Consider the following 12,438-nt stretch of genomic DNA (forward strand, 5'->3'; position numbering starts at 1 on the left):
CAGCTATCTTGAACATACTGAGAACTTTAGGTTCTGTGACATTTGTTGGATTTTTAATCAGTATTCTCTGAAACACTGGAAATATGAGGCGGAAAATAACTCAAATGATTTAAAAAAAATCTTTACTTTAATACAATCTGACAGACCCCAGTACATTATGCCCAGTACCATTTAATTTTCCTCTTTTAAAAATTCATTTATTCATAATCTTCAAAAAAAAAATTATAACAAAATTACAAAATTATTTTTTACAAAAAGATTAAAAATTGACAGTACTATGTCTTTTGTCCCCATAATTAAAACAGATAGTACAGGCTTGGTAAGTATTCAGAGGCTCATGAATGGCCCCTATGTTCCCTAAAAGATATGCCCTTTATCTTTTAAAGGTGAGTATTCTGTTCTAGTTGCACTGTTTCATTTAGAATTCTTAAGAAGAAATTAAATATTGGTCTTAGATGATTATAGTTAAGCATGCATCCTTTAGACAGACATAATGTCCATTGTTTTGTTCAGATCAGTAAAGGTACCGTAAGTGCAACGTTCTGAGTGTTTTGTTCCACTTTCTAAGTGTTTTTATTTTCTTAATGTTCTTAAATCCGTGGATGAATGACTGTGTGCATATTTTACAGTGATAATATCCAGAAGATGAGTTAAAGTATATCTTGATCAAAAGAAAGTAGTAAGGTACGTTCTGTGCAGAAATGTGTAGTTCTGTTAGTTTTTTTGCATTTTTATTGCAAGACAGTGAAATAAAGACATTATAACACATACTGTCCCAGTGTTCATTACTAGGAACACGTCACAGGAATTTTTGATACATACTGTTCATTTTTTTATACAATCACAGAGCATGCCTAAATGCTGAGTGAGGTAGAAAATCTTCAATAAAAATTAATATAAGAGATTCTGAAGTTCAGTTTTAATGTCTTAAACACTGTCTGGATAGGATAAGCTTTACCTAGGGAGGTGAGTTCATTTATACCGGAAAATATATGAGTGATTCAGACAGGATAGTAAAACTTAGCATAAAAACCTGAGATGGGAGTAACTGATCGATTTAGCCACTGGCATTACCATTTTTATACAGTTTTTTTTTATTAAAGCAGTGTTCTGTATCCCAAATAGGATAAAATAAGCTATAATAAGAACAACGTCTGCTGGGTGAACGTCAGTAACTGCTTTATGCTATCAGTGCTTTTTATTGGCGATATCTGTGCGGATATTAATGCAGTACTCTAAGTATCAGTGCAACACTAATCATAACACATTTTTTGAAGTAATATACATTTTTAGGCTACAGGCTATTCTACACAATGTCTTCTCTAAAACTTCAAGAAGCATCACACATCTGAAGAGGCCATTAGCTTGTTTCCTGAATTTGATTGCTGTACATTATATACTAACTGACTTTTGTCACAGACCTAAGTGATCCAAAGGGTCTGTGCATTATTAAAATGAAACAAAACTCCCTTTTCAAATGCCTTCATACTTCAGAAAGTATTTAAAAAATAATTTTTTTAAAGAGTTTAAATTAATATTTACCCACAGTTCAATTCATACAGGGTTAGTTTACCCTCAGGTCATTTTTATGGGCCATTTGATGTGGCAGTTTGTCCAGTAAAATGACTAACATGGTGCATTCTGACAGGATAAAATTACTCAGGATTTGTGGTAGGTAGTGCTGCCCAATAGGGATGTACGGTATGGACTCTTTGCTCATTTGCACTCATTTTTTATAGCTTGTTCATATTTATTAAGAGTCCTATAAGTTCTGTAAAACTCTGGCTTTTTGTGTGGATAGGTGTACATTTCTTTTGTTTATTGTTTGATTGTTAATTTATTAAAACATACTGAAAGGTATGAAGTGTGATTCCCATCCAAGTTAAAGTGTTGTTAATTGCTTAGCAGGCATATGGGATGAGACTGAGACTGAGGTGCAGAATGCTGAGCTTTTCTCACATAGCCTGAGTCACATATAAGCCACATTTCTAACTCGTAGTGCTGAACTGTGTGTGAGGAGCTCCCTCACTCTCACTCTGTCTGACTGCTCACATGAGTGTAGTTCTGATCAGTGTGGTCGAGGTTCTGTGGAACTCATGGGGCAGTCAAGGATCCGTAGCCGGCTCTGGACGTCTCTAGTTTGGCCGTTAGTTCGGCTCACGACCCTCTTTAGCCATGTGCTAAACTCCAGAGCTGAGCATGTGCCAGGTAGGACTGAGAGCTGGGAGACTGGCCACATGCAGCATCACTGTTGAAAAAAAAAAATTGTATCAAAGAAATGGTTTTAATTTTATAAGAGAAAACAAGAACTTTATTTAACTTTATCTGTTAATGGAAGCTAATGCCTTGAAACCTAATGTCATTTTATTTGAACTATTTTAATTGAACTAAAGCCTGTGGAGTTAATTTAGTCAAACTAAAGATTATAAACTTAAAGTTAAAATGTATGTTTATTTTAACTACTATAACACATTTTCCAAGGTTTATTTTGGGTCACATCTAATAAGTGGGAGGTACAAATTTTGTCCTGACAGAATATAAATCAATCAATTTGAATCTGTAAATTTGTTGTAAACTGTAAACTTTGTAAACTAAATTCTTGCAAACTGTAAATTCTGTAAACTCCAAATTACCTAGAGAATCTATAAATTTTGTAAAGTAATTTCATCACAGAAACCATAAATCCTTTAAAGTGTAAATTCTTTATAGCATCTGTAATAGTGTAAAATGCAATGTCAATATTAATGATATCTAAATTCTGTAACCTAAACTGCAAATTCTAGCGTTTGTAAACTGTACATTCTCTAAACTGCAAATTGTTCACAGATTTTGTAGTTTATTAGGTCTTATTTCATTATTTCATTAAGAAGATGTGAGATGCAATGTCATCTATACATTCTGTATAAAAGTGAAGTGTAAAATCAAAACTGCATATTCTGTAAACTGTAAATTAATACCCTACACTGTAAATTCTAGAAATAAATGAACTATTAAATAACTAAATAACTGTATCTAAATATATATGTTTCTAATTATATTTGAACAGTGGAGCAAAATATCTATTAACAACAAACCTTATTATCTTCCAAATTTATTTTGATGTATTTATATTGAAATGTTTGTATGAAGTAAGTAGTAGCAGCTTTATCAAAAAAAAAGGGGGGTGTGGGGGGCATCAGTGACGGGAAATGGACAGTAACTGGTATTAGCGTGTTATCTTTTTCTCATTCAGCCAGAGGCTCTGTTTTGCTTGTCGGTTTCCTCAGGATTATATATGCATGAGCTTTAACCTCCATTCTCCTGCAGTGAGGATTGTTCTTATGCTGTGTTCTTTTCTGTTCTTTCTGCCATGTTTGTTCTTTAATATAAGAGTCAGTAACATGGACTGAGTATGTGTGATACTGGTTACACACAGCTGTGCAAACACTTCGTTTGATTAGTGGAATTTATGCAATGCACAATAGTTTCACTCTGAGAAGAGAGGAATTTCTCATCAGCTGTTTATTATAAACACTGTTGATACTTTATCCTGAAATGAAATACTTTATTATAATGATAAAAGATTTGTTATACTAAACAAAATGTATGTGATTAATAGTAGATTAATACATTTATTTATTTATTTATTGTATATCTGTTTTAATCATTCTGGTGTAAAATCTGCCTCTGTGTTTTAATGTACCATGTTATGAACAGCAGTGTTCTTTGACAGGTTTCAGTTTCTTGTGAGATGTGTTTTTTATGTATCATAGTTGGGTGTGTTTCTCAGATGGGAGGGAGGAACAATACTGGCTGCTTATTGTGTCACTGTGGGGAGTCAGGCGGGAGGGGTCAGAATACCCAGTTCAAAGTCCTGACGGAAGGGTGGAGAAACTATATGTGAGCTGAGTGAGGGAAGGAGACTGAAGAAAGAGAGAGAACATACACATTATCAGAAAGAAAAAGTGATTCATTATGAAGATGATGTTCTATGTAAGAAAAAAACTGAAGGAAAATTAAACATCTGCCAGAAAAATACAAATATTTCTGAACACAACCTTTTTAATGCATCAGAAGAGAAACCAAACAAACCATAATTTACCTCAGCAGTACAGTTTTTAATTATTAATTTACTTTAGCAATGCAGTTCCACCTAAGTTACATGTGAGTGGCATTTAAAAAGAGAAATGCAATAATCTAACATTTCCACCTTATATCATTCTGTGAAAAAATAGAAACGGATATTAAGTGTGATAAATAGTGCTGAACGATTTGTTTTATTTAATTCATGCAAATAGAGCATAAAAATTAACTTAAACTTGCTGTTTGTTGGCTTTACCCGATTTCTTTTTTCTGACTGTCTCCATTAAAAATCCTCTGTTACCCTCTTAGACAAAACAATGAAAAAGAACTTAAAATGTATCTGTATGAATTATTAATTATTTTCACTACTTCCTTTCTTTTTGGTTGCCAAATATTTGATGAATTCACTGTGCTTTATACCAAAATATAGTATAGTATAGTAAAGAGACTACACACTGCTTGTTGCAAAAAATAAAGTTAAATTGTCAGTTTATTCATTTCTGACGGCTCATCTGTGAAATGACATACAGTAAAGTAGAACTAAATAAAAGTTAAACCTTATATAATTGGTATAGTTAACTGAAGAATCAAAGTTATAACTGTTACAATATTTTTAAATAACTTTCTACTTTCAGTACATCATGCAAAACCCTTTCAGTAGTTTAGAGAAACTTTGTGCAGATCAGGTAATAAAAGAGGAGTGAGGGGGATGCAGCGAGGGAGACACATCTGTTGAGAGTTGTATGGGGCTTAGAAGACAAAAGTAGCCGGTCTCAGAGCTGAAGTAGAGCCCTCTTTGTGTGATCTGGGGATTCTCATATTGCTAAGGCATTCTCTCTGCTGGGGGAGCTCCACTAACAGTGAGAGGCTTTAGCGGGAAGTGAACTTGCAATGCAAAAATACAGGCATATGCAACAGTTTCAACATCCTTGGGCAAATTACGAGTTCTGTTGCTTTTGTAACATGAAATACATTCTTCTGCATGAAGCAAGCATATATATTTAAATAGTTGTACACATTTTGGAGCATTTGCATTTTTATATTTTTGCAATTTATAGCAGCTTTCTTTTAAATCATGTTACACAATTAGAAGAGTGCAGTGTTGCCAGTATTAAAAAAAAACAGATCTACAGGCATAAGTGGTATTACCCACCATACTTTATCAGCCATTTTTATTTATTATTTAAAAAGTTACTTAAACATAAGACAAAATTTAAAAACTATATGGAATTATTTAAGATGCCACTATTTTGTTTTTACACCAGTATGTTAAATTTAGCAAATAAAAAGGAACTGTGTATAGGCTGTGTTAACACCCCTCAAAAACTAATAGGCAACAGCCATAGTATTGCAGCATTGTGAAGCCCAGATGAATATATATATGTGTGTTTTCGCTCTACTCCAGCTGATTGTTCCACATAACTCTGGCTAATTGGGAAGCAGCTCAGCTGCTGAGAAAATGTGTGAAGTGCTCATTTCAATCTTCCTGCTGATCTCCAGCTTTCAGCTTTTCAGTGCCGGTAGCCTTTCAGGTTGATCGAGGGCTCTTTACGTAGCTGTGAATTTCTCTCTCTATTGAGAGTGGCTGAGAGAAATGTCATGGAGGACTGTGGAGTAAAATATGGAGAAAGTAAACCACATTAGTTAGTTCTTTTGAATACTGAATGGATGTGCAGACGCTGTTAGTGCTCTGTTGTGTTCTGTGATTGATTAACTTTGAGTGTATTATGGGAGTGAAGCAAACACTGAAGGATATTCTCAGTGATTCAGTGCTAAAGAATTTGATATGTGGAAACTGTCACAGTTTTCCTCTAGGTTTGTTTGAGCAGCATTGGCTGTAATCCTCCAGTAACCTCTCTCCTGCTTCCTGCTAATATATGCCAGTAAACTTCAGGTTCAAGGTCATTTCTACGCTCTGCTTACATAAAATAAAGCCTTAAGCATGTTTTTTATGCTTGGTATCAGTTTATTTAGTTTATAACCTCTTCACAAACTAAGTTAGTCATTATGCTAACAGATAGGCTGAACAGGGTGGGAGTGGGTTAGCCAAGATGGTAACCGCTGAACTCTGCAAGGATGGAGCTACAATGCTAACAGACAGAAGTGGCAGGGTTTGGAGTGGGTTCAGGAATGAGTTTCTGTATCACTAATCACTCTTGGGGAGCATACCCAGTTGTGTATTAATTACTAATATAAATTAGTTTTTGAGGATGAAGTATGCAAATACAGCAGCAACAGTTGTAACGTTGTAACGTGTATTGGCAAAACGCACTTTTAAGATTAGCATATACACAGCCTTGGTATTAAAAAACAGCATTAACCTGTCTGTTGTTTGCTTCTTATATCTTGCTTGAGCATAATAATTATTCTGTTTTGAAATCTGCAGTTGTTATGTTAATATTAAAGCTTGATTTTTTGTTGTTGTTGGTCTCTACCAGTTGTTTCTATAAGACTAAGCATAGTGGTGTTTCAGAGCCATGCATATGCAAATGAAACGATTTTCCACCTACCATTAAACAGAAGGAATGCTGCACTTGACCTCTTCACACTGTAAAACTATGCATGCTCGGTTTCGGTGTTTATTTGTGATAATGAGAGAGCCTCAGTGACCATTATTGCACAGTGTAAGTTTACAAGCTTTCATGAATAGAACAACTTGCACATTAATACATCAATTAAACTGCTCCCAAAAATGTATTATTTTCCACACTTTGCAAAAACACAAATTGCAATAACTTTTGCAGTTATTGTATCTGTTTTTAATGCTTGAGTTTTTTTGTGTAGCAAACCAAAGCTTGGAAATTGTGTCCCTTATAATTGCTCCTTTTATTAGTTTGAAAGCGGTGGATATACTATACTAGAACCCATGAATAGCTGTTTTTTTCTCACACTAAAACATGCCACAGCCTCAGAGACCAGGGACAGCCCTCAACAATAGCTCATTGTGAAGTCTGCCGGCACTTTCCACCACTCCGTAGTCTCTGGAATAATCGGCTTGTGTCCAACTTTTCCAGGTCATCCCGGAGGAAGATAAAAGCAATTTTTTATGAAAGAATGGAAATCCTATTTTTCTGAGCGTGAGCCAAGCCAGGGTACATATGCTGGTTACACACCAGTGAGCAGTTTCTAAAAAGGGTATGCTAATCAGGCTGGAACAGAAAAGAATAGTGTCCTATTTGAGAGGAAATGCTGGAGGTGTCAGTGTGCCCGAGTTATAGCTTAGTTTTTTCTTTTAAATATGTAAAAGTCTACAAAGCATTAGAATTATAATTTTGTTTGTAGAGTTTGTTAAGCAGCAATTCCCCGAGTTGCATTCCTTAGAAGCCGTACAGGGTTTGCTGCATGATAGTGGAAAGTCTGAAAATACTTCAGCAAAGTTTCCACAAAAAATTAGTAAACTTGCTCTCCTCTGGTGAGACATTTCTGTCAAGACCAACCTCTGTTTTTCTACAAACAGATACTCTAGCCAATCCCAGCAGCCCTGTAATCCAGCACTCATGTGACTTTACTCAATAATTACCCTGAGTTCCTCCCTCTTTCCTCCCTCCCCCCTTCTCCGCCTTCCTCCTATTGGCTAGCTCAGGAAGGGGAGTGAGGGATTGAGTTTCTCAGTCTGAACCAGACAGTCCTGCACAAGCAGCTGACGGAGAAGGAGAGTTGGGATAGAGAAAGTGTGTTTGACAGAGCGCAAGAACATGTCTGACAGGTGGATTCCAGAACACGAACATGTGAAGAGTGAATACTGGGGCAGCTAAAGCAGCTATTGATGGTGAACAGGTGATATTTGCTGGAAAGATGAAGGGGCAGGTGGCACTGGGACATCCCATGGTGTTTGCCCCAGTGCCCTGGGACATGAGCAGGGCTCCTCCTCGGAGAGGGAAGAGTGTGGATGGGCTGGTGAGTGACAACTGGGAGCAGGAGAGGTACATCCAGATGATGCAGTTTCAGCAACAGCAGCAACTACAACTACAGCAGCAGCAGCAACTACAACTACAGCCGCAGCAGCATCAACAACTACAGCAACATCAACACCTACAGCAGCAGCAACAACAGCAGCAGATCATATGCCCGCAAGACTTCAGACCTGCTCCAGGCTATATGGAAAACCAGGCATACTTTAGGCCGGCTAATGGAGTGCGTCAGCCAAGTTGGGAATATGAGGATTGGGACAGGATCCCATACAGAGAGAACTTTCAGCAGCAGAAGAATCAGTTCTTCCATCCCATGCCTGAGGCTGTGTTTCAGGAGCCCAGGAGGTCACAGGAGTGGGCTGCAAACCACTGCTTTTATGTGCCTAAGGAAGATGTGAACTGTGCTGACCCTAGAGAGAATAGAGACTATGCTCAGAGCCCAAGGACTAAGGAGAGTGCCAACCACAAAGATCGAGAAAGGTACGAATATTGGGACGAGGACGAGTATTATGAAGACAGGGATCGTTATAGCAGGCGAGATCGATACGCCTACACCTATGAACGGGACAAGAGGGATTATTACGATAAAGAGAGAGAGCGGGACCGTTACAGGGAGAGGGATTGCTATGATCGCAGAGGCCGTGATTACTACGACCAGAGAGAACCAGATGTGAATGACCGTTATGACCAGAGAGAGAGCAAAGAGCGGAATTACTACAATAGTAGACAAAGGCCTGGACGTAAGGTACGAGACCACTATGACCACTATGAATGCAGAGACCAGTTCCACGATTGTAGAGAAACTGATGATGATAAACATTACGACCGGAGAGAAAAGGACCGAAGTGACCGCAGGAAGGGTGACTACCAGAATCACAGGGAGGGTGAGCAAGATCGTAGGAAAGCAGACCGTTATGATTATAGAGAAAATTACGATTATGAGCGAAGGAAAGAGGACCGCTATAAGTATCGGGAGAAGGACATTAATGAGAACAGAAAAGTGGACCGTTATGAGAGGAGTGATAGCTCGGAAAAGGATCGCTGTGAAAATTACCGGGGTTCTAATCAAAAGGACAAGGATCTTTATGATTCTGGAAAAGGTGACTGTAACACACTCAAGGAGAAGGTCCAGTATGAACGTAGAGGAAAGGGACACTCTGGATGCTCCGAAGAGGACAGCGTTCGAGGTGAAAAAGATAGTGTTGATGGGAGGAGGAAGGACCACTACCAGCCCAGAGATGCTAACCAGTATGATGCTTATTGCGAGCAAGACATTAGAGACTATAGGACAGATGACCGTTATGATAGCGGTGTTAAAGACTGTTTTGATGAGGATGATCAATTTGAGCAGAAAGGCAAGGAATTCTACAAAGAAGTGAGATCTGCCTCCATAGACCATAAACAGGAGGGTTACAACGGTGACCACAGCAGTTGGAAGCACAGTGGGGAATGGGAAGAGGATGTTTACCATACGCAAACACTCAGAGAGGGAAAGAGCTACGAGGATCCTGTCACTCTCAGGCACTTTGATCACGAGTACGACAAGAACCAGTTACACAGTGGTCCAGGGTCAGAGAAACTACACCCGGAAAAACAAAGCCGCGCCCGGAAAGCACTTTATGTGGGTTCACTGGACAGAAACAGTTTCTACAGGAGGACAGCCCCTAGCTCGCTGAGGAAGTCTGAGTTTGCCATCAACAGGAAACAGAAGCAAGGTAAAAGTTGAAATAAAGCCATTACAGACAGTTCCTAAATCAGGGGTTCAGTCAGGCCCAGACAATAGCTTTGAGGGCATAGTGGGATCATACAGGAAAATTAAAAGTTGAGTAACTGTCTCAGGGAGGCTTCCAAAACTATGTCTATGTGCAAAGTCCACTTAGGCCTCACCCTAATAGATACACACGCTGACCTTCAGTGACACAGTACCTGGTACAAACCTAATCAATCCAGGAAATGCCTGAAGTGCTGATGATGCTGTCACCAGTCTAATAGTGTGTGTAAGACTAGGCTGTCTGGCTCCTTGAATGTAGCTGAAAAAGAGTTTCGCTGATTCTCTTTGAAAGGTGATCTTTAAGTCATGCAGGGTGTAGAAACTAGTCTAGCAGGTTTTGTTTCTTTGAAATTTAGTTGTGTATCTCTCTGTTTCTCTCTCTCTTTCTCTGTCCCTCTCTCTCTTTCTCTTTCTCTCTCTCACACACACACACACACACACACACACGCACACTTCTCAGTATTTTTTTCTGTGGAAATGACAGCAGTCTGTCTAAATGACAAGCATGGGAAAAGGCAATATGCAGAACAAACCCAGGCCTGTTTCGTCTTGTTGATTCAAACAAACATGTATTGTCTTGTCACTCTAGTGACTGTTAAAAATCAGTCAGTTTGTGTGAAGAACTTGGGGCTTGATGCACAGTGATGATATAATAAGTGCATAACATAAAAAACTCTAAATAGTCTTGCTTTTTGACTTATCTTTTTTCCACCTGCACATGAATAGAGTGAAGTTAGATTACAATTAAAAGCGAAAGATCCCTCCACCTCTGTTTACTCCAATAGAAGCCCTTTGTTTGTGATTATTGTGTCTTTGATCATTATCTTTAATCACTGTGTGATGCACTCATTTTTTTGTTTTGGTCAGAAATCTAATCATCTCACACCTCAATCCTTGTCAAGGTGTTAAGCAATCTGAAATTTTAGATTGATTTGAGCTTGGCTGCCACTGGTTTAACTGTATGATGTACATTTTGTTTAAACAAACATGTCATACTAGTAGGTTTTCTGTCCACCAAGGTTTTGTGAATTAAAAAATGCACAACAAATGTAGATGGCAATAGATATAGATAAATATACCCAATTGTGCAAAGTAAAAAGCTAGTTTGTTAATGAATCAGCTTTTTTAAAGGTTGCTTTGGACATTCTAAAATGCTGAATCTAAAGCTTATTTGAAAATAACGATCTGGTGTGTTTGTACTCCCAGATGTAGATGTCACTGGGTTTGCACAGTGATTTTAGCCCTCATTTTTGGAAAGTGCTCATCTTACCTGGCTTCTCTGAACTGCAAGCAGTACCAAACCAAGCCATATAAATATGATAAATTGCTGTTTAATCTTACCATTTTGGTAATTTTGATTATTGCAGTTTGCATCGTCTAAAGATTTTTTAAGAGAAACGCAACTTGATTTGCACCTTTTTTTGCTTTTTGTAATTGCATGTAAATGTTGCAAAGCTTTTGTATGGAAACCCAGCTACAGGTCCTGAGGCTATGGTATGTCTCTAAGATTGTGCTTAACAACTAGGCATGGGTATGATGATGCAGGTATTTAATGAGCATGGTGCTAATTGGCGAGGTATACGTTTCCATTAGTAGCACATTTGCCTCTCTATCTAACTTAAACTTGTAGCTCCTGTTGCTCTTCTGTCTGATACAGAGCAGGTGGCCAGGGGAGGCCGTGGTAATCCTCTGTATTGCAGGGATGCAGTCAGCACCCATTGGGGGATGGTAAAAGCAGGAAAGCCTTAAGAAGAGGTGCTGTCTGGGGCTAGGACGTGCCTGGCACCAGAGACCCTCCTCCACAGCAAGCGTAACCCCGAGTGAGCTCTTACTGGTGGGAGTATGAGGCGGGGGGCTGCAGAAAGGATTGGATTAGGCTGCCCTAACTTGACTCATAGTCTGAGGTCAGCTCCTGGGCTTTAGGGGGCTTCTCTAAACCTTGTTTTGGCAGGGCTGCAATTTGTTCTCAGTTTTATGTAGGGATATGGAGTAGATTAGGGGTTTAAAATGTGGCCAAAAAAGGTGATATGCGGTAACTTTGTTGGCTATTTCAAAATGTATGTAAATTGCAATTAATAGGAATCCTTAAAGGTTTTTGGACCTTGTCTTGGCTGCATTTATTTTTTCCAGGCTAAGAAGTAGTTTGTTGTGTGCATTGAATGTGTGCTGTTATTTATGATGTTTACATTGTGTTTATCATGAAAACGTATATCACAATAACAAAATATATGCTTTATCTCACAACCTTAGTGCAGAGTAATGCAGATGCGATTCTGAACTTCAGAGCAGTGCTATTTAGCATCGCTATTTAATAATATGTTTGCTTTGGTGAGGTGGTTCAGGGCAAGCTTTAAGTGCATGAGCTGGGTGTCTGAATAACTTAAAGATCTAATTGGATTACCTACTGAAACTGATCTCACATCTAAAGTGGGGTTATAACTTGGACAATGGGGTTAGCCAAAAAAAAACAAATCAAGTTTACTGGGAGCACCAGAGCCCATTTGAAGACGAACTTGACCAGCTGGCATGGTCAGTGGTGAATTGTGTGTGTTTGTGTGTGTGTGTATGTCTTTCTCTGTCGAGACGCCTGTTGCTGACCTTAGTAATCCCTGTGCAGCTGCCTATGCGGGTGGGCTGGAAGGGGATTAGACCGAAACCTTAAGGCAACGTTGAGACAGCCTTCAAGAAACTCTC

The 12,438-nt window shown here is 38.4% G+C and overlaps 1 protein-coding gene across 3 annotated transcripts in view; it reads left to right on the forward strand.

The window, feature by feature from the left end:
* Positions 1-12,438, forward strand: part of LOC103040384 (dynamin binding protein) — a 66,504-nt gene that overhangs the window by 30,694 nt on the left and 23,372 nt on the right. The window contains exon 1 of one of the 3 annotated variants that reach the window (XM_049464348.1): positions 7,669-9,688. The exons of the other annotated variants lie outside the window; for them this stretch is intronic. Within the exon in view, the coding sequence (XP_049320305.1) occupies positions 7,858-9,688 (1,831 nt within the window). The 5' untranslated portion in view covers positions 7,669-7,857. Of the gene's footprint in view, positions 1-7,668; positions 9,689-12,438 lie in introns of those variants that run through there. 3 annotated transcript variants of the gene reach the window in all.

This window comes from Astyanax mexicanus, chromosome 15, assembly GCF_023375975.1.
Source record: "Astyanax mexicanus isolate ESR-SI-001 chromosome 15, AstMex3_surface, whole genome shotgun sequence".
Classification (NCBI taxonomy): domain Eukaryota; kingdom Metazoa; phylum Chordata; class Actinopteri; order Characiformes; family Acestrorhamphidae; genus Astyanax; species Astyanax mexicanus.